At 32.3% G+C, this 23,489-nt stretch overlaps 3 protein-coding genes and 1 long non-coding RNA gene across 7 annotated transcripts; 1 reads left to right on the plus strand and 3 right to left on the minus strand.

Moving 5' to 3' along the window:
- Positions 1-988: 988 nt before the first annotated feature.
- Positions 989-2,313, minus strand: LOC100500030 (temperature-induced lipocalin-like). Its single transcript, NM_001248916.3, has 2 exons — positions 1,906-2,313; positions 989-1,397 (listed from the first exon to the last, which is right to left on the minus strand). Exons 1-2 carry the CDS (start codon positions 2,275-2,277, stop codon positions 1,215-1,217), a joined length of 555 nt encoding a protein of 184 aa, NP_001235845.2. The 5' UTR covers positions 2,278-2,313; the 3' UTR covers positions 989-1,214.
- Positions 2,314-3,807: 1,494 nt separating this feature from the next.
- On the plus strand, positions 3,808-4,875 carry LOC100791748 (50S ribosomal protein L10, chloroplastic). The gene has a single exon (XM_003549507.5). It carries the CDS (start codon positions 3,813-3,815, stop codon positions 4,605-4,607), a length of 795 nt encoding a protein of 264 aa, XP_003549555.4. The 5' UTR covers positions 3,808-3,812; the 3' UTR covers positions 4,608-4,875.
- A 1,710-nt stretch (positions 4,876-6,585) lies between these two features.
- LOC100803040 (two-component response regulator ARR10) lies at positions 6,586-10,422 on the minus strand. 2 transcript variants are annotated; one of them, XM_006600495.4, is made up of 7 exons: positions 9,902-10,422; positions 9,368-9,520; positions 8,709-9,143; positions 8,498-8,574; positions 7,921-8,269; positions 7,070-7,749; positions 6,586-6,856 (listed from the first exon to the last, which is right to left on the minus strand). In XM_006600495.4, exons 1-7 carry the CDS (start codon positions 10,008-10,010, stop codon positions 6,785-6,787), a joined length of 1,875 nt encoding a protein of 624 aa, XP_006600558.1. In that variant the 5' UTR covers positions 10,011-10,422; the 3' UTR covers positions 6,586-6,784. The 2 variants fall into 2 exon arrangements, with proteins under 2 accessions (XP_006600558.1, XP_006600557.1); XM_006600494.4 differs by having other exon boundaries at positions 7,070-8,269.
- An 8,192-nt stretch (positions 10,423-18,614) lies between these two features.
- Positions 18,615-23,274, minus strand: LOC100803574 (uncharacterized). Of its 3 annotated transcripts, none has more exons than XR_005889282.1 (6): positions 23,113-23,274; positions 22,958-23,008; positions 21,869-22,357; positions 21,395-21,431; positions 21,057-21,260; positions 18,615-20,960 (listed from the first exon to the last, which is right to left on the minus strand). It is a non-coding gene; the product is annotated as an uncharacterized lncRNA (long non-coding RNA). The 3 variants fall into 3 exon arrangements; XR_005889283.1 differs by having other exon boundaries at positions 18,693-18,977; XR_005889281.1 differs by having other exon boundaries at positions 18,675-21,260.
- Positions 23,275-23,489: the final 215 nt, after the last annotated feature.

Raw genomic sequence — 23,489 nt, forward strand, 5'->3', positions numbered from 1 at the left:
TTCTTATAAAGTTAATATACATTACATATTTTCATGTCCAAGACATACACCCCCCAATATAAACTTTCATAGTTTCATTAAAATTAACAAAGTAAAAAATATACAAGAAAGATAGATGTAATTTTGTATTTTTCAATGAAAAAAGAAGTACAGAATTGATTTTAAATCTGAAAAGAGATCATCAGTTTACACCGGTGGCAACTGATCCGATGTTAAGGATGTTGGTTAGGAGGGAATAGTTTATTCTGTCTACTGTCTACATCACTGCAAATAGTTTATCGTGTTTACGTCACTCTCCATTGTTTGCTTTCTGTAATTGTTAAATTTACATTGTAATTCATTCCATCTCCAATTCTCCATGATAGAATTGCATTATCCGTTATTTATTTAGATTATATATATATATATATATATATTCTATCTTCATTTTTTTAATCTTTCTCATTCTTGATTACATCTCTTATGCATTTATCACATTCTTTTTATCATTTTCCCCCCTATCTTTTTCCTCCCCCTTGGGTGGAACTTGGAAGGTTTACAATTTTCCTTATTTGTTCAACTTTTCATTACTAGGAATTTTACAGGCCTCTTGCATTCATACCCACAGATAGATTTTAGCATTTTTACTGCAAGAATGCTACCCCAATTATTTCTTTAATTCAGTAACTTCTGATCCTGTATTTTCTACACATCCTACATCCTACACTCTCATCTGTTTAACATCAAACTTATTTTTCTTGTTAACTTTTTACTGTAAAAGATATATAACATTATAAGTCTTTATATTTAGGCAATAAAACTTCCTCTTAAACTTAATGGTATATTTTATAGTTTAAGATAGCATTCAAGACATCCCTATGCGTATTTACTTCACTGTCAGTACTTGTTTATCAACTATTGATCATTAACAATTTCCACTTTGCCACACCAAAATGTGTGTCAGAGGATAAATCGCAAAAACCTCATAGAGAATTCAACAAAGAAAAAGTAAACGCCAAAAAGAAATCGCTGTAAAGTATTCAAACATTGGTTTCATACCAAAACAACTGAGAACAAACACAATCAGAGCACCAAACTTTACAAAGGATATCGCACCACCTTAGTCTATCTACACAACAACCCAACATATGTAAAAATACAGAGATCCAATCTAAATTGCTCCGATTCATCAGTTTTATTAACGATATGAAACACTCCTTCACCTTCAGCCACACCTATTTCCCCAGAAGGGACTTGATCCACCAAACGCCTTTGGTGTCCTGAGGACCTTCTTCCTCCGGTGGAGAATCACTCTGTGGAGTCTTGTGGAGTTTGCTCACATCATATCCCTCATCCTTAGCTCTCTGAACAAGCTCATTGTAGGTTTCATCATCCATATGGTTCTTCCTGGACAATATCTAGGGACCATAATGACCCCAAATTATGATAGGAAATGAGCAAATCACAAACAAGACATTCACAAGCCAAACAACATACTTGTTTCATCTATATATCTTTATTTTTTTTTTGACACAACCTAATTCCATCCGAGTCAAGGATGTTAAGAGTAATATTAGCTTGTTAGAAATAAGCTCTATATGTAGAGCACTTACATACTAAATCATCTTTTATCATTTTAACAAAGGACTAATTCTTGGGATCAAAACTCCAGACCACATGTTTTTGGAACATGGTTATACCAAGCATTCCATACACCATACTTGTTTCATCTATATATCAATATCTATACGCAGGTTTTTAAAAATTGGTTTTTGATTGCAATTTTGGCCGCAACATCAAGGATTTTGGGGTGTCTGCAACCGTAATTGTGCTACAATCCACAATTTCTCATAATTTTTGTTCATACATTTTGGAACGAAAGAGAAATGATCATATTTAAGAAAAAAGGAGAAGATATAGGCATACCCAAAGATAGTTCCTGCTAGGTTGGCCAATAAGAGCAAACTGATAATCTTGGTCAATGTACAAAACCCAGTAATCCCCAGTAACGGGAAAAAGGGGTAAGAACGGAGGCACCCAGAACCTGACCTTCAACTTGGCCTCGTCACTGTTGGGATCGGCCTTATAAGCAGTGCCCTCAATGAAGCTTCTTTTGCCGCCACTCCAAGTCTCATTGAGAACGTTGACGGTGCCGTCATCTCTGAGAGCGTAGGTGGCTCTGGTGTTGACGCCGTCACTGGGCTGAAACCTCGACGGGAAACACGCAATCTCGTACCACCGACCCATGTACCGTTTCACGTCCAGACCCTTCACCACCTCCATCGCTTTGGTCGCCATCGTGGTGAATGTGTTTCGGTTTGTTTGCTCTACAACGAGGGTTCAAGCTTAGGCTGGCTTTAACGTTGGACTCGGATTTTGTAGGCGTGGCCAAGCTTTGGCCTTACACGTGGACAATCAATTTCATTCATGCTATTGCTACCCGCAGAATGTTGTCTCTACTTTCTAGTACTTCCTTCATCTTACTTGTTAAAGAATAATAACACTTTTTAAATATATATTTTTATTATTAATTCAAAATCTATAAAAATTATTCTATTTTATAAGTTTTAACTCGTAATATTCAAGGGTGTACTAAGAAAAATAGAAAAAATAATTATATACCAACATTTCAAAATAATTTTACATTATCATCCTACAAAAAATTATCATTTATGAAAAATTTGTTGCATTTAAAAAAAAAAATTCTTAAAATTTATATTTGGAATAATTTGTGATTATATGTTGTGGCGGTACTTTTTTTTTTTAAATATATATTCCTATGAAAAAGAAGTAAAATTTAAAGATGGAAAAGGAGTAAAAAAAATACTTTAATTTAGTATGAAAAAAATATAAAAACATTTATCAATGACTTATTTAAAAGTTCAGTCCACTTCCAAGTCGATTCAAAATTCAAATCGCATTTATTTGCTCTTTTTAATTTATAGAGCTGAGTATAAAAGAGCGAGTCTGGTTTGCATAGGCCCACAAGTAAGTAGGTCAGACCGAACTGGCCCAAAATAAATGGGCTAAGGGAAGTTGGCTGTATTGTGCTAGTTAGAAAAGAAATTAAAAACATCTGAAAAATATTTTAAACAATTGGTACGTACTTACTATTTGCAATAACAGGATAATTTGAATTCTAAATATGAATGATACAAATAATTTCATGTTAAAAATTTTGACACGTTAATATTATGAACAATATACGGATGCATTTCCCCTCTAAAATTATATAGAAAATTGTTAGTCATATTTTTTTATTAGGCCACATAAATATGCATGATGATATAAATAATATCAAATGAAAATATATAATTATTTAATAAAAATTAATTATTTAATTTTAAAAAATATTAATAATTAAACGGCTTGATATACTAATAACTGACCAAACCTATTAAATTATGGATCAACTCGTTTAATGTGCGAGTTAACATGTATAGGTTCACATTTCAAGTGCTCTGGCTGAAGAAAAATTCTTAAAAATTATTTATGTTGATGAATATCTCTTAAGAATACTTTCGTTCAAAATTAATTATTTGAATTTATATATATTAAAAATGCAAGATAAATTTGCTAGTGAAATCGTAAATGTAAATATATAAATGGATGATAATTTAGTCTTTAAAAAAACTAAAAATTGTACTTCAGTCCTTGAGTATGAAAAACACAATAATTTATGCTTACTAAAACAACAAAAAAATGTAGATAAAACATGGCATTGGAGGCATGGAAAGAGGTAAGAATGGGTGAAAGAGAAGAAATAAGCCAAATGTTGAATCGTGATTGGTTAAAGACCTCGGGTACGGGTGCCCGAAAACTGAAACTCGGGTATGAGACTACAATCACAAGATGATGGAAGCGATAAGATAAGCCAAACACTCCACACTTTCATCCATCTTTACTCTCTCTTTCCCCTAATTCCGACCATGGAAGCCACGGCCTCCGCAATGAGCTTCGCCCTTCCCTCAACAAAAGCCCAAGCCCAAGCCCAACTCCTGACCCGGCCCACCAATCCATTCACCATTCCCTCCCGCAGCCCAGCCCACCGCCCCCCGCCGCGCCTCCCCACCATCCGCGCCGCAATTCCCCGCACAAAGAAAGAGGCAACGGTGGAGACTGTGCGGGAGCAGCTCGAGAACTGTTACCTCCTCGCCGGCATCAACTACAAGGGCTTCACGGTGAAGCAGTTCCAGGAGCTTCGAAAGACGCTCCCAGAAACAACGAAACTGATCGTGGCGAAGAACACGCTCGTTTACAAGGCCGTGGAAGGCACGCCCTGGGAGACGCTGAAGCCCTGCATGAAGGGCATGAACGTGTGGCTCTTCGTCCACACCGAGGAGATCCCTTCCGCCATCAAGCCCTACAGGAACTTCCAGAAGGAGAAGAAGCTCGAGGACAACGACTTCACCGGCGCCGTTTTCGAAGGCAAGTTTTACGGCCCCGATGAGGTTAAGAACCTCGAATCCTTGCCCACGCGCGCTGAGATTTACGCCACCCTTTTGGGGGCTTTGAAGAGCCCTGCTTCCGCTCTTGTTGGCACTCTTCAGTCTCCTGCTAGGGAACTTGTTACGGTTCTCAAGGCGCATATTAAGAACCTTGAAGAACAACAAGGTGTTGCGCAATAGATACCAATAGGTGTGTAGCCTTGTTTATGTGTTTTCTTTATTGCATTTCAGTTGTTCTTTGTTTCCTTATTTGTCTATGGATGTGTAGATTATTATTATTATCATGTGTTTTCTTGTGAAGAAAAAAAAATGTAGAATGGTGCCTAGGAATTGGGAATGCTGGAAAATCTGTTCCCTTTGAATCATGCTATTTCACTATTTATTGGTTATTATGCGCACACACTATGGTGATTGGAGTGCTGGGAATCATTCTGGACATTGAAGTTCATTTTGAGTGTGTTCTCGTTGAATGAGTTTATTTATACCAATTGTAGCTGCATGTAAAGAGGTTGGATATTGGGAATTGAATATGGGGAAAAATAATTGTGAAAACTGGAGTGAAACACATGGGGAATTAAATCCATTTTACTGTCCCACATGAATCTAATGTTGTAAAAGGATGCACCAGTTGTTACTTAATGAAATTTCTACAAATGCCCCCACCTCCTTCTAGCTTACCTGAACATTTGGAGGTTCACTGCCTCATGATTGAACCAGTAATGTTAAATTTGGCAATCATATCAATTATCAACCGCATCTCCATGATAGCAATAAAATCCAAGTGTAACATAAAATATTAGTGAAATACACAAACTCACTTCTTAGTTCTTACCTCTAACTATTGGATATGATTCCACATCATAATATGTTAATCAACATCAAGCTCATCCAAATCTTATAAAAATGATAGACTTCGTGTGAAGGACTCTGATTGCTCTCATTAAGCAACATTCAGGAACAGCCAATTCCTTATACACAACCATTGATGTCTTCTATTAAGGATTTTGTTCCTTCTTGTGTAAGGCTCCTCTTAGAAGAGGGTCTTTTTTTGGGGCGTGGGTGAGGGTGTTCTCTAGGTCTGTAAAGCACTAAAACAAGATACAAGACATTGACATTTCATTTCTGAAATATTTCCCTCAAGAGTTGTGAACGTTTTATAATGGCATTCTTGTGTACCTAATTTATCCCTCAAGAGTCAAGACTCTTTTCTGCAGCTGTATCATCCTTCACTAAATATGAGATAAGTGAGTGAAAGTGAAACTCTCTCACTCTCTCAAGGATGGTGCAACCAGCTGGAGAGAATCTAAGTCCAATTTGGATGTGATGTTAATGATGTTCTTACCAGCCTACCTTTCACAATCTCTGTCAAGGCACGTGCAATTCCCATATCAAGATATAAATAATCGAGTAGTTTCCATTAGTTGAAGGCCTTTATGAAACAAAATCAAATACTAGAAAAGTGGCATGCTGCATTTCTTATAGAAACCTTCAGGGAACGAAGGTAGAAAGTAATCGCCAGTAAACAAAATTAAACGGAAAATTATATCATGTAATAATGTGTCCACGTGAATAATTTGGATCATTCTGAAGAAATAGTGATGGGGCACAATGTTATTTCGTGACATATGCAGAAGTAGTCGTACGCAATTACCATTACTCGAAAAAAATGATTACCCGAGTTTGAAAAGTACAGTGTTTCACTTAAGTTATATTTAGATGGCTAAAAGCGAGAATCAATGATATCTTCTGCTTGAAGTTATGTTCCAGTTCGGCAAATTTTAGAATGGTTGCACGGCAGAGCCACACACTTGTAAATGACAGTTTCCATTCTCAGGCCCAAGTCTGACAACTGCCAAATAAGATAACTGCGTATAGTTTTAATTACTTGTGCTTTTTTTTTTACCAGATAACAATGGGTAGCTTGAGAATTTTATTCACTGACTTAGTGACCAATTGATTCGTTTCTCACTGAGATCATAAAACAGATTACGAGAGTAGAATTTTATTCGAATTTAATTCTAACTCTCATGTTATTAAACATTCATGAAGAGATTTTGTTGAATTTGGCATAAGTGAAAAAGTACCACATTTTCATTGTAAAAAAAACAAGCGTAAAGTAAATTCCGTTCTTTCAAATAATCGCAAGTGAACCCAATACTAAGAAGTTAACTCGTTGTTTTATTTATATAAAAAGATCATCAAGAGAGTGGAGAATTTGATGCAATTACTACTGTACAAGTAGCACACACTATTAGTGAAACAGAAATTACATCAATGCGATACTGCACGATGAAAGACTCCAGGACAGGAGAGTAGTAACTTTAGCGATTTTCATGCTCGTGGCGAATCAGAAGTAATCAAATGCATGATCCAACATGGTAAGCATCAAACTCCATTTCTCCATCCATCAACATAATGGCATTTTGCTCCTGCATCATAGCATTTTTCATGAAATGATGCAAATAGAACAACCGTTGAATGCTTTAATTTGGGCCAAAAATGGAACTGAATTATGAAAACATCGTAAGTATAGCCCTCCACACTCACAGCACAAACAAAAATATATAATCTGTTAAGGAGTTGAAACCTGAGGATATCATGGCTAAACTGAACATAATTACAAGAACAATATTTGATCATACCTGTTTGGTTATTTCACTCATTATGTCATCCAACGACTCAAAAGTATTCTGCATGAGATCTTCTTGGGACTCCATGCTCTGCAAAATGCAGCCATCAATTGACTCCATCGAATAGAATTTCTCATCTTCACTAGACTGCGTGACTGATGGATTAACCAAAGATACATCAATTCTCTTGCTGCTAACTGTATTGTTTTGGTCTAAACTATGTCCTAAGGAACTAGTGTCTCCATTAGGAGAGACAGACTTTATGGTGTTGAAAGTTTGACTCATTTCTTTGTTGCAACCCCGGTTATCTGCTTCCCAGCTCTGATGCTGGGTGTAACATGATGTCAGTAAGATATTCTCAAGTAAGCCTTCTTGACATCGTAGCTTACCTCTAGCATCCTCCAAGGGAGGAGCAACAACACTAGTGGAAGAAAAATCAACTGGGCTGTTCCCACTGCAAAAAGTGGATGAGGAAAAGTTCAAGTTATTTTGAGCCAGCTGATCATTGTTACTGACTGCAGAAGTATTGGCAGGAAACTTAGATATCTGAGTTGTTCCCTGCCAGCTTTTATTACACCGATTATAACCCAACTCACAGATGCCAGGGTCAAAGGATTGTGTTTTCACCGAAGCAGCTCCAAGAGAAGAGTGATTTCCGAATGCTCCAGAATTATGTGTTGGTGGGGAATTTCCTTGTAAAAGTAAATGATTATTTGAGAGACCATGTAGAGAATTATTTGGATTTCTAACAGTAGCTCTACTGTTTGAGAAACCAGAGGAAACTTTAAATCCACTTGATAAATCATCAAGTGGACTCAACTTCCTAATACCAATTGAACAATTATTCTGCTGAAATTGGTTACCATCGATTGATGTTGGAATGCCCTGTAATAAACTTGAGGTTTGATTTGCAGAAAACATGGATAGCTGCATGTTTCCAAGTGTTTTTATGGACCTGCTATCAATGTTTTGAGAATGAACAGGCTGAACAAGAAGAGAAGAGTTAATTCCTCTCAAGCCAGATGGGGAGTTCAGCCTACAAAACAGTCCACCAGATGCATATGATGGTAGTGTGGTGCTTATCATTCCTCCTGATCCCGACAAAGTGCGAAAGCCTTCTATTGAATCCATCTGCTGGTAAGGATCACTATTACCCAACGTAGCAACCATGCTAGGCTGTTGAGTGGATTTTTTGAGACCGAGTCTGTATTTCTGCAATACAAAATGACTGCATAAGCTTATATCTAGAACAAAATTGTTGTTCATTATGCACACTTATATATCATAAATTACCATTGTTAAACTTTTAATGAGTTATCAGATCTAAAACATTCTCACTCCAATTATTTGTCCAGTTCAAAATGCAAATTACGCCCTTCAATAGGCCCCGGAATTGAAACCAAAGGGGCATATGATAAATTGGAAAGTTAGAGTTTATACCTGCAGATGGCTTGCTATGTTTTCTCGTGTAAGTCCTTCAACATTCATCAGGTCCAGTATTCTCTTGGGGAAAGCCTCTGCAATAACAGTTGAAACCTCACGTTAGGAGCTACAAAATCCACATTAAGGTGCCAAATAAACATACATTATAATTCCATGTTCTCAAGTCAAGCAAAATTAGAAAAGTAGATATTCTTTATCACAAACTCACTGTCAATTCCCAGATGATTAATCGCAGCAAGAAATTTCCTATGCAACTCGGCATCCCAAACTAAACGAGGCTTCTTCTGATTTGAGGGTTCTTCATTTTCTTGATCATATTCTTCCTCTTCCTCATCCTCGCTTTGTTCCTTCCTTTTTTGACCCAGTTTTATATTCTGGTCGGCATTACTTTTTGATGCCATGGCTTGACTACATTCCCCAGCCATATAGCAGGCTTTCTCCTCATTTGCAAGCTTACCAGCCATACTGCAGGCTTTTCCCTCACTTGCAGTCTTATTCTTATCCTTGCTATCAATCCTCCTTCGCACTACATGTTGCCATATGTTCTGTAACTCTTCAATTCGAACCGGTTTCGTTAAGTAGTCACAAGCGCCGTGTATAACACCTCTCATGACCCGCTCTTTATCACCGTATCCTGACAACACTAGATCACACACACAGACACAAAACGCAAGAGTTTAAGTCCATATCATTACTGTGAGATGGCACATGTTTCTGAGACCCGTGAATTTCTCTCTAGACTTGAAAAGAACAAAAAACAATCAAATGGAATTTGGAAAGATTTCTTTGGTTAAATACCAACAATCTCGGAATAAGAGAATAAACCTCAAGTTGATTGAATGTCAAGACAGAAGTGTTTGAGCTTACTGATAACTGGTAGGTCCATTTCAAGTTCCACTAGCTCAAGCAGCTTAAACCCATCCATGTCTGGCATATTCACATCACTAATAACAAGGTCAAACTTGTTTCTGTTTTTCCTCAACATGTCTAGCGCCTTAATTGCCTGATTAGTTGTAGTAACTGCAACAAACAAACATATAAATCAGATGTGAGATAAGACAAAGGAGTGTAATTGTCAGACGCTTAATCAGAATTATGGCAGGATTCTTAGTTATAAAAGTAATGTAGCAACACAATAAAAACATTTTTAAAAAAATCTTCAGTATTGTAAGAGAAAAAAATTTCATTTTTGGGAGAATAAAGAAAGAACATCCGACTTGCAAAGAAAGAAATTTTGAATAACAATGAAAATTGCCAACCACAAAGTATCCATGTGTCTAAAACTTCACATGGGAAGAGAATAACAAGAAAACAAATCATGCAACAATTCATGACCACTAGATGACAAGTAAAACCAATGTAGAATCGAATTGAGTGAATTAAAATGGAAAAGTGACTAACCATTATACTGGCATTTGCGAAGCAGGTTCTCCAACACTGAGAGGCACGTTTCGTCGTCGTCAACGGCAAGTACACGCATACCCACCGGAAAACGGTCTTCCACCCCCATATTAAACCAGAACCAAGTACCCAGATGAAGAATTATGCATTGTTTGGAGAACACACCAATCACAGAGCAAAAAGCTCCAAACTTGACTACAGAAATCTTGTTTTCAGGGCCTCTTTCACGCAACAGACAAACAAATTATTTAAAATTAAAAAGGAGAGAGAGAGAGAAACTCAAGAAAAGGCTGGAGAGGAAGGGTAACAAAACAAAACTAACACCACAAATTGAACTATGATAGTGACTGCCAAAAAACAATGAGGGATTTAACATAAAAATACAAAACACAAATCTTTATTCTTTTATAATTTCAGTGAAAGTGTCTTTTTCTCTGTCTGCGGCCAATGGCATTGATCTTCTCTCTGTCGTTCAATTTTTTCTTCCAACACAACAGAGTTAGTCTTTGTCTTTAATTATTTGTTAATTGCCTGTGTGAATGCTGAATACAAATACAATAATGCACCTGGCTTACCCTTTTTATATTCAACAAAACCACCTAAGTCTAGGAGATTGACTGATATGATATCTTCGTGTGTAAAATATGTTAAAACGACCTAATTTGGGTAGGTAATTATATTCATTAAACCACATTCTTTTCCATTTATTTCCCTACTTATTACTACATCACTTATTATATTTACTATTTTCTTTTTCTCTCTCCTTTTTTAACTTCATACATGCCCAAAATGAGGTTTTACTCGACATTTCCCATACATAAATGATGTTTTTAGCAATAATAATTTATGTTATTTAATCAATTGATTTAGAATTTGAATTTGACTTAAATATAAAATATATCAAATTAGAAAGAAAATAATTATCTTATGTACGCTTTTAATCTCAACGAGAATTAGTCATTATTTTTTTTATAAGTTTACTTAATATCAATATTATGATCAGAAAAAAAATTATATTGTTTTAGTATTATTAAGGTTAAATACAAGCATGAGTTAGATGGATTTTATTTACATAATAACCGTATGTATGTTGGGCAAACTTTATTTTTAATCTTCAATCAAAATTCTAGATTTCAATACTCTAAAACAAAATACCAAAATTTCTAAGATTTAGATGGCGTTGAGTTATCACGGATTTATAAATTTGGATAAAAATTTGAGTTCATAATACTTTTTTTTTATCTCTAATTATAAAACATTTACAATTAATTCGCGTTCTTTAAAAAAAGTAAGTAATTAATCACATTCAATTAGTTAATTAATTATATTATTATTTCAGAATTATGATTACTTTTCATTAATGTTTAGAGAGATAATAATTAAGTAAGGCTAAATAAGAAAAAATAATTAATATATCTAAAATTAGAGAATAATCTTATAAAAAATATTTTTTAAAATAATTTTATAATTAAAGATAGAGAAAGTAATTGATTAGAAATTATTATGCAATATTTATGCAATCAATGATGTATTATACTAAAAATAATGATGAGTGATCTTCTTCAACCAATAGAGTATGTCTGAAGAGAAGATGACTATCACCTTATCTTTTACTTTTTTTTAGGTTTAAATATTTTTTCTTACAATTTAATTTTTTTTTCATTTTCTTCCTAAAGAAAATCATTTTAGTACTTATAAAATATATTTATTTTATTTTTTGGCCTTAAAGTATTTTAGATAAAACAATAAAAAGTACATTAAATGGTGAAAAAAATGTTATCTAAAACACTTTAAGAAAAAAACAAAACAATCACATTTTTCAAATACTAAGATGAAAAAAAATTGAAAGAGTAAAAATGAAAAAAAAAAACCCATTAAATTGCAAAGACAAAAAATGTCTTTCCTTTTTTTATCAACCCATGTTAATTTGTTAGTTTTATGAGAAGTGTAAGGGAAAGAGATTTGAACTCATATCCTCTTTTTCACTTTTCTCTTTACAAGTTTCTTTCTCAATCATTGAGATAATCTTATATTTTCTCAATTTATATTCTAGTGAGGAGAAATAAAATCATGTTGTGTTTTGATATACTCCTATTAAAAACTACAAATAATTAATTTTTTTTAATGATCATGGTACTAGTACGAAATAATCTCCATTAAAAATAGTGACTAACATTTATCAAAAACTTTAAACCCACACAATATAAATATTTTCCTTTCAACATATAGATCAACCAATAAAAAAACACATGCATTGAAGGTAATTAATTTCTTATGTAATGATCAATTAAAGTTTTCATTATTTTCTAATGATCCAATATTTACTTGCATCATCAGTTTTCAAATTCTGTGGACTTACCGAATTACGCTATTATAAAATTAAACTCATTAAATTAAATAATTAATATAATTACATTAAATGCTCGCATTTTAAATAAAAAAATGTGAATTTTCCTACTAAGATAATATTTCATTTTTAATTAACTATATTTGTAGTAAAATTATTAAAAATAAAAACTTTGGGAAATATTATAAAATATAATTAGTCATTATCTTTTTAAAATAATTTGTGATTAATATATTCTTTATACTAACAAACATTTATGATTAATATATGAAAACTAATTTTTTTCTCTTATGATAAAAAAATATTTTTATATCATTTAAAAAAAAATATTAAAACATCCTTTATTCTCTATACTGACAAATACTTCCTAATTAATTAACAATCATGCACAGAATTTTAATCATATCTCTCGTTATGATAAATGTGTTTTTCAAGTTAAGATGCTGCTTTCAGACTAATTGAGACGTTAATTGCATATAATTACCAATGTTTTCACACCAAATCATTATGGTCAACTTCAAATATGATTATGTTTGAGATTGCTTTTTACATTAAATTGTGTTGCCATATTTAGATTTACAGACTCATACATAGACCAAAATAATGTCATGTCCTCAATTTTTTTTTTTCAGTGACAGTATCTTTCTCTTTGTCTGCTGACAATGGCATTGCTCTCTATCTGTCGTTAACTTTTTCTTCCAACAGAACATAATTAGCCTTTATCTTTAATTAGTTGTTAATTAGCTGCTGTGAACGCTGAAGACAATAATGCACCTAGCTTATCCTTTTTATTTTTTCAATAAAACCTTCTATAAGATTCATTGGTAGTTTGGTACGGCATCGCTCATGCATAAAGCTGAAATTCAATACAATCCCCATTGCCATTGCCCATCAGTTTCCAAGTTTTTGATTTGAATAGTGCGTATATAACCAATCAAATCCAACATTTGATATAAGCAATCATCCATTCTCAATCAATTTTTTTGGCTTAAATATTTTTCATTTTAGTTATTACAAAATATATTTATTTTACCTTTTCTCCTTAAAGTATTTTAGGTAATATTATTTCACTGTTTAAAATATTTTTTTATTATTCAAAAAATGCTTTAAAACAAAAAATAAAACAAAATAAACATATTTTACAATAATTAAAATGAAAAAAATACCAAATTACATGAATGGATAATAAATTTAATTATTTTTTATAATATTTTTTGTTTAAAATATTGTCAAAAAATTTTACTTATTAATTATTTGATGAGTTTAATGATCATATATATGCACGTTAATTTCTTATTATAACTTTTAAATTTGTAATTATTATTAATATTAACAAACTTATCATATTTTATAAGTTATAATTAGATAATAGTACAAAATTGTTGTATATTATTTATTTTTTCTTATTTGATATATAAAAATATATTTTTTACATTGTCATATTATCCTTCTACGAGTATATCATATTGATTTGCAAACACAAATTAATAAAGAATTAAATATTTTTTAATTCTTCTAATATAGTATTTTTTATTTTTGTAAAAAAAATAATTCTAAGAAATTATATTTATTTTATTTTTCTTCCAAAAACTTTATTTAAGAGAATCATTCTATTACGAGAAGGAGCAACTAGTTTTTTTGGTACATCAAATAAACAGTTGACAAAGCTATGGGTAACTTTGGGGGAAGATGTGCGTGCGAATAACGCTCCAGGATGGCCCGTGGCCTAGGAGGAACTTTTTTTCTTTTATTCTTAACTTTAACATTGTGTCGTTTTCGTTGGTGCTTGAGTCACCACTGTCCACCGTCACTGCATCTCTCGCCTACTAAATTTGGATCAAAACAAAAACAGAACATACTTCTTTGCTTTAGAACTTAGAAGAAGTTACTTTGTTTTCATTTTTTATATAGATTTTTTATTTAGGAGATGCTTTCACTTTTCAAATGGTCATCAGACTTTTTTTTTAAAAAAAATACTATTTTTTTTAAAAAGATCAAAAACTTATTTTAAGCTTCTAAAAAAATATAGCTATGTTCATAAATATAAAAAGTAGTCTTTACAGTTGAAAATAAATGAAATAAATATTATTTTTCATAAATCTCCATTTATATATGACTTTTAAAATAATTATTATAAAAATTAATAAATATATTATATAATAATTTATGATTGAATAATTATTTATAATTATTTTATATTGTTATTACATAATTTTGTTTTTTCTTTTTCATTTTCGATCACCTGCATCAAAACAGTGTAAGAGATAGAAAAATCCTGTACAATATATTTGTCTTTCTCTCTCAAAATCGGAATAATGGATCTTCCTTAACACCTCTCACTACGTTTCCACTTCTAATTGAAGCGTTTGTGGGCCCCTTTTCTTTTTGCGTCTTCAAAATAAATGAAAAGAAATTAGTAAATCTTGTGATTGATACATGATCCGTTTATTTTAATTTATTTGTTAAAAAATGTTTTTTTAAATAAAATAAATAGTTTTTTATTTAAACTGTTTTTACTCACAAAAAAAATATTTTTATATTTTTTTAAGAAACAAATTCTATCTAAATATTAAAAAAAATTAAGACACTTTTTCATATTTTTTTTTATCAAGACATATTTTTTTTAATTTAAAAAATCAGGACCATATGGTTGAAATTATAAAAACTGTTTACACATTTATGAATTTAATTTATTCAAAATTTAGTATATGATGATCAGAAATAATATCACAAAATTTAATAATTAGACATGTTAAATTTGTATTTTGCAAGAAGTTATTAAGTGATACATGTGCGTGAATAAACCCCTATTATATATTAGACAGTCAAAAAAGAAAGATTGAAATCTAGGTACCACAAAAGTCAAGCTATATATGCAGTGCAAACAACTTTCCTCAATTAGGGCATTTTGTAGTCTTAGTTGTACCATACTACCGTGATACTCCCGCTAAAACATTAATTTTAGCAAGAAAATGAAAAAGGTTATCATGGTCGACCATGAAAGGTGGCAGTGGTACACTGTTGGGAGACTCATCCTGTGGTAAGTGGTCAAATACTGAATGATTGAGGACCTATGTCAATCAAGGAATCACTTCTCAAAGCTATAGCATGGCACCCAAACTTTTTAAGACAAAAGTTTAGGGTAGATAAGATGAAAGAAAATAATAAACAGATAAGATTACTATCATGCAAATGCTAGGCAAACTTCTTATTTGATCAGGAACATCATCTAAACTCTAAAGATCCCAACATTCTTAGATTCAATTTATAGATTAAATTACTTGTTTCCATTCCTATATTCCAATTAGAAGTAGCTTATAAAAGAAGGTAACAATTAAGAAAGAAAAAGAATATTTCTTTTTCATCCACGTGCCATTTTTTAAAAATTGAAATATAAATAAAACAAGTAATATCAACCCTACAATCATAATAGGCAATAGCAACTTTGTGTGACTTGCTTAACTACAAGGACAAAGAATACAAGAAGATATTCCTTTCATTCAATGCTGTACAGTGCATCCAATGATGATATCTATTTTTTCGTGTGTGTGTATGTTTGAAGTGTAATTTTAACGTTAGGGTTATTATAAAAATGTTCTTACTTTCTCTTCCATCTCATGTTATCATATATATATTCCCCCCTCCCCCCTCCCCCCTTTTTATCAAATCAATTATCACATTTATTATTTAATTTCATTGTTTATTTTGTTTTCTTTCAATTTCTCTCGCTCTACCACCCAAATTTAGCTCAAAATTGGGTGGATAATGATAATTTTTGGACGTACCACTTTAAAAACAAGAGCTAAACAGTTAAGTGAGGCAATAAGTTTTGCATGAGAAAGAAAGAAAACAAAAGGGATTGTGATGTGGAATTGAGGCATTTTTATTTGTGAATAAAAAAGAAAGGATAGGAATCAAGAGGTACATTTGCCCGTCCTAAGAAGCAGAGGAAGGTGGGGAATCCGAGACCCCCATGACGTTACGAATTATGATTGGTTGGGAAGGGGATTAGGAACAAGCCAGAGGTGCAGACAAGACCTCTATCCAAATGCACTTTGGTGGGGGGCACAAACCACTATTTGCCACTTACTATCATGTTGCCTCTGACCTTGCTTAGTTCCTCAATAGTCAAATTGCTCCTCTCCCTCACACACTCAATCCCTAAAATATGATTTCTATTTTTTTAAATAGTTCAAGCAAATTTATATCTCACAAGTAATAAACTCATATTTTCACTTCTATCTTAATATTAAATTTTCATTAACTAAATCTTTAAATATATTTATCTTTATTTCTTTTTATCTGTCCATCTTGGAAGAGAGTATACAAGTAAAAAAATATAATTATATTTTTTTTTTTATATTTTTAACTTTTTAATATAACATACATTATTATTTCCTTCTCATTTATGATAAATATGTATAATACTTAAAAAATAGATAAATATAAGAGATAATAAAAAAGATAATAATTAATATTGTATTAAAAGTTTAATGTCTTATGATTAGTATTCTTAAATGCCGGGTTAAAAATCAATAATGAACATTAGAAATGGACAGAAGCATAATTAAGACAAACACGAGTTATATATATATATATATATATATATATATATATATATATATATATATATATATATATATATATATATTCTATTCTCTCCTTTTGATGTCCCATGATATATTAGACATTGCACCACCAAAATAATTTAAAAGTTTAAATATAATTTTCGTTTTTATAATTTAGTATTTTTTTATTTTCTTTTTGCAATTTTTTTTGTTTTAATCCTTACAAAATGAGTTTATGAGTATGTTTTTTTTTTTGTTTTTAAAGTGGTTTAAATAATTTTTTTCACAGATCGAAACATTTTTTTACTGTTCAAAATATTATCTAAAATATTTTAAGAACGGAAAATAAAATAAATATATTTTGTAATAACTAAAATAAAAAAAATAAAAAATTATATTAACGAAAAGAAACACTAATTTACAGAAATGAAAAGGATATCTAAGCGAATTCCAAATGCTGGGGAGCACTAACATTATTTTGACTTTTCTACATGCTAGACGTTAAGAAAAACATTACCATTATGCATGTCGGATATGCACCTTTAGGACTTGGGAGTGAGACGGATATGAAATACTGAGAATGGGAAATGTTACTACATTCGTTTTAACATATTTCTATTTTTATTATTTGTTGACATGTATTGATAATTGAGATACTGTATTATTTCATGAATTTTATTGTGGTTCATATTCTGAAAGACACTTAAATCTTGATTTTTTTTATTATATATAACGCTTAAATTAAATCTTAATTGAACTTTGTACCAAAGAATCTTAATTGAACGAATTTATTCACAATCAAGGAATAAGAGATTTTACTTATCTCATTAAAGATATCACTTTTTTTTTCCTTCACGACTATATTCTTATTCTTTGGATTATAAGGATTTCTCTCCATACATTAGGAATTAGGCTTCTCTAAAGTAAACAAATTATTTTAAAAAATAAAATAAATAATTTCAACCAATTAACAGAAAATTATAATTAATATTATGATACCTGCTCAATAAATCATTTACATGTTAAAAAATTAATTATTTTCTCTTTCTCACCTTAAAGGATCTAAATCCTTACACTGGGGGTGTAGTCTCACATGTATGGACATAATTTAGGATATGTTTGAATCAATTTTTTCAGAAATACTTCAAGGATAAAAAAAAATATAATGAATTTTTTCATAAATTAAAATTAACTTATGTATAAATTAATTTATAGAATCTTTTTTCAATTAACTTGCATAAATGATGATTTTTAATTTATATATAAAAGTTAATTTTAGCTTTGAATTGGAGTGGGAAAAGCATCCCAAAACAAGAAAAACTAGATTAAGGCCCCAACGGCCCAACCATATAACTTATGTGCATGTTTGGTTTATCATTGCGAATGTATTTTGGTAGCAAAAAGACTTTTGCAAAAATATTTACATCCTGTTTTTTTAGTTCAGTTTTTGTTGAACTGTTGAATTTTGTCGTAGAATTCGTATACATACATCAAGTTGAATGATAGATCAAACATGCTCGTAAACATGATGCATCAAAGCATCATAAGCAAAAAGAGGAACATAAGTAAAAGGAAATATCAGCATAAAACAAAGAAACAACAAACTTTGCAAAACAGTCTGCAACTCCATTCGCGTATCTGTCAATATGAATCACACTAAAAGACTCAAGGTCTTTGAATCAGTCTCGAAAATCAGCTTCGAAAAACCATGAGTCTCCGCATGCACGCGCCAATAATATGCACATTTGGTAACGACTAACGGGTATATTTGGAGATGACGATGATAGAAACAAACGTGTTTAGGAAAAGCGGACAAAAAAAAACATTTTAACAATCATTTGTTAGTAATAGACAAGTTAATTTTAGCAATAAACTATAATAATTATTTTTCATTTCTTTAGTTGAGAACTTCTAAATTATGATTGGAACAAAAATTACAAGAAATGAGCTTTTATCCAAAATATGAGTTGAAACTTTCCTAACGAGAATCGAAACTTTCTCCATTGCATTAATGAACTTGGGCAAGTACTTAATGTACTCCAGGAATGTTTCAAGGTTGCAATGACCCCCACCCTTAACCCACAAGGGATCACATTTTTCCTCAGAGAGTTCCCACAATCGCTTGCCATGAGATCAAATCAACAATATCATCGTTTGTTCCCTGCACATAGTCAGTCCCATTGGCAGACAGACAAAATTATGAATCATATTAATTCATAAAAAAGACGACATGTTACTAGATGACAAATAACCATGCCAGCTAAGCTGTTTTGTATGGATTATGGACTTCTGGAAAACTGAATTAATGAACACTAAGTAACATAGAAGTTGCAGAAAATCATCATGTGTTCTAAAGAATATTTAATTTTCTCCTTCAAAATTGGCTCCATTTACAATGATGACTACTATGCTATATGTTGCTTGGCCTGCTTCAATGAATGAGGTCACAGGTTAACAAACAACAACCATGAGAAATGTAAAGATGTATTGATGCTCTGAAAATCATTGTAATATTTATGTTGTTGGCTTGATATATGAATATAAAAAAAAAATTAGTATTCCTTCCATTATGTGGCTCCAAATCCTTTAGGAGACGATATATATATATAAATTTTGGTTGGTCACGAGGTAGTATCTTCAATAGTAGCATGGAAAAAGCATCTTTCACCGAATATTAGACAAACATTAACCAACAAGGTTTGCAAACCGAAAAAAAATATATGCATACAATTAAACATTCTACCATTGTCTTTATCTGTTATTAAGCGCCACAAAAGTTAGGTTACCTGTTCTATCAATATTATTAATAAAAAGGGGATATGTAGAAACAGATAAATACCAAATATTTGTTAAACATCTTTGTAATATTCCTCATTAGGAAAATAAGTGCAGGCTACTTCCACGTTCTATACCAACATAATGGCATACTCAAGAAATAAAATAGCTCAAAAACATAAAGGAAGAATAATTTGGAAAAGGCACATTTCATATACCTATGCTTACACAGATACAAATATGATAATTCAATAAATACTGACAATACTTAGTAGCCTACTAGCCTTATCATACGATGTAATCAGAATATCAAGTTATCAACCTTCCACTGAGCGTGCACAGCATATACACATTTTATATCTGTATTCAAAGTGCAGGTTGCTCTGTAACTTGAAGTAGCATGCAAAAAACAGAGTAATACAATGAAAATTGGAAATGATATCAACTGCTGTCTGCAGTTTTGTTTCAGTTTTTACTCCAAAACCTATTGCACTTTGCATCAATAATTTGTCTGCTTTATTGCTTTTAAGAAACTGAGTCAGAATTTTACCATCGAGGTAACATAATCTTTAAGACTTTCTTCAAACAGAAGGAAAGTATGATGCAAGTAAGCAACAGCAATAAACTAGCGTACCCCATTGCCCAGAGGCTCTTCGCTATGCGAAGGTATGAGGGAGGGATATTGTACGCAACCTTACCCTTGCATATGCAAAGAGGCTGTTTCCGGATTCGAACCCATGACCAACAAGTCACCAAGGCACAACTTTACCGCTGCACCAGGGCTCGCCCTCTATTAAGTAAGCAACAGCAATATGTGTCAAAATTATTCTAATACTTGTTGATAATAGGAAAATTATCCATCATAGATGAAAACACCATCAGGCTTCCTAAACACAGACTTCTTTATTTATATGGCATGTTGTAGTGGGAGAAAAAAAAAATTGAAGTCCAACAAAATCAGCCTCCTAATATAACCTAGTGTTAAGGCTGAAGACAGCAGAATCTTTAAGCACTTTTGACACTTTGCGTTTTGTTACATATGCAATCAAACATTCAGATTATTGAACACATGCAATCTTTTTTTAAAACTAGTGTTTCAACTAAATGATGAATTAACTTAATAATCTGCACTATCAATCTTTTTATTTTAATTCAGGGCTCAACCAAGCCTCTATAACAACTCATTGCCAGAGCTAGGAAAACAAGAAAGACAATCACTTCAGGACAGAAGATCAACAAAGAAGTTGTTTATCAATTTTAAGCACAAAAAGAAACAGAAGTGCAGAAGTTGATTAAAACAGAAATGGAAATATATACTAACACGTATAACAAACACCGTACAGTTGGCAAGTCGAATTTTGTCTATATTCTGAAATGGTAAAAGGGAATTTTTGTTACTACAAAGTTCAGCACCAAAGAGTACGGCAGTGTAAAAATCATGAAGAACTCTCCAAGCAAAACTTACTTTGAAAATGTCAAACCAAAATGTCATCTTGACAGGGTACAAGACCCTTATCCCTGAAAGGATGGCACTGTGAAGAACAACACCTCTCAACTTCTGCAACTTAGAAGCCAAGTGTAGTGTGGGTCCACTTCCAATCGATCGGCCATAAAAAATCAATTCTTCTTGCTTAACTCCATATTCATTCTTCAAACAATTATATAAAGCCTGTATGTCGTAATACATGTTGAACTCAGATGGCTCCCACAGTTAAAGAAATAATCACAAACATAGTTCAAATAAAATTTCATTATGAAACAAAAAAGCACAAGAAAAAAAAGGAAATCAGGTGAGTGACATACCTTAATTGTAGATGCTCCATATCCTCAATAGTCATAGCTGCATACACAAAACAAAGTTCAAAGAAAATTCAGACAGAGCTTTTGTTCACGCTTCTAAAAATTTCTAAACTAAATACCTTATAAGCTGCAAAGTCTAGCAAAATAAACATTAAAAAAGAACAAAAGAATAAGAGAAAGATGGAAGTGAAGCAAATATATTACTATTATGCATGAGTTTGCATACAAAGTTAAACACCAACAAGTTTTGTGCAAGCTTAAGACATGATTATGATTTTTATAAAATATGTAGCAACTTTTTTTTTAATCAAATAGTACAAACAGAATATTTTAGTGGAGGTTGAAGACAGGGACCTGAGAGTAGAAACATAAACAAGCATGTCCAAAGCCACACTTTTTGATTCCATACATGCAACAGAGAAGAAAAACACAACAAATTGGAGACGACAAAAGAAGAAGAAAAGAGAAGGTTTTTACCTCATGATATTGACATGGAGGTGAGCTCTGAGCTCGATGAAGAGGTCGTGCATCTGACCCGAGTCAGCGGCATTACCGTGAGAGTACACGAAGGTGAACCTGGCAAAAGGGTGTTTCCAGAAGGTGGCGAGGATCTTGTTGCCACCTTTGGTGTGGAGAATGTGAGCGTCGACGTTTTTGTCGGCGGTGACACCCGACACTGTTGGGTTACAAGTGTGAGGTGAAATCTCACATCGGGTAGAAGTGAAAAAGTTGAGCACCATATAAGTGAGGAAAAGACCCATAAACCTGAACCTTAAGATTTTGGGTTAGAGTGTGGTGTCAGGCTTCCTTATGTGGTGGCTTGTGGTCCAAATGGTGTACCCCTTGAATCTCCCCAACAATTGGTATTAGAGTCGATGGTTCAAGTTGCAGGTGACCAGATGTGACCGGCTCCAGTAGCTCAATTTTCTCTCATTTTATTAACAAATGTCTAACCAAAATGCCTATCTACATACAACCAATTTAGCAATCTCCAGTAGACTCCAGCAACATATTCACCTACTTTTTAGCAGGATAATATATAATTGGCCCCACTAATCATAACCTACTATTAAGTATTTGTGTTTAAGGGGTTTGGGAATTGGGAGTAAGAATCCCTGAATACTTCAGCTCAGCATAATAAAATTTCTAAAAAAAGGTCCAAGGCCAAAATAGTAATGACATATAAGAAACAATCATTTTCCTCTGCAGTAATAGAAATGGAATTTGTATTTCACAACAAGGCAAGATTTTCTACCACCCCATGAAAACTAACAGCCTCAGTCCCCCGCCCGCACCCCCCCCCCCCCTGGTGGGGTAACCAAAATTATTATTTGAACTATAAATCTATCATTTATTATAATTATCATAATTTTTTTATTCAGGGTTAACACGTACAATGTATACATTTTGGGGTTAGGGAATATGAAAGGGAACATAGACCACACAACCCTACCGCACCGAGGATTGAATCAAAAGGCACGCGGGTTGGCAGCAGAATATAATCAATTAACACATGCATAAGCTTTTTCATCAAAAGTGGAAATAGGCAGAATGGAGAAAAAGTACCTGCAAGAGCTCGAGTGCTTTCGAATCTTGTTCAGGGTTCCAGTAATCATGCTTCAGAAAACCCCCAAAATTAGATAACGGGAATCGTTCCAAAATTAGCAAACAAGTGAAGTGTAAATTGGAACGGTAACGACAGTGGGAAGAAGATACTTTACCACATCACCGACGACGACGACGACTCGAATAGAGGAAGCGGCCATTGAAGAGCGAGAGAGGTTGAGTTCGGGCTCACACAATGACTGGGTAGGATGTTGGAAGAAGAAATGCTAGGCGCGCGAACACATGGGCACGGACAAACCTTTCATGAAGAGAGAAGTTTTGAAACTGTTTGTAAAAAAAAGGAGAAATTGAAAATTTGAAAAAAACAAAACGATTTAAACAATTTTCAAAATTTAAAACAATGTTTATTTTTTCATTTAAATCTTAAATGGAGAAGAACTGAAAAAAATATTATATTAATCCTTAAAAAATAACTTAAATTTTAGTAAGTGTTATAATAGTGAGGATCTTGATTTATTTGTAAAAATCAAAT

Source organism: Glycine max, chromosome 17 (genome assembly GCF_000004515.6).
Source record: "Glycine max cultivar Williams 82 chromosome 17, Glycine_max_v4.0, whole genome shotgun sequence".
NCBI classification, from domain to species: domain Eukaryota; kingdom Viridiplantae; phylum Streptophyta; class Magnoliopsida; order Fabales; family Fabaceae; genus Glycine; species Glycine max.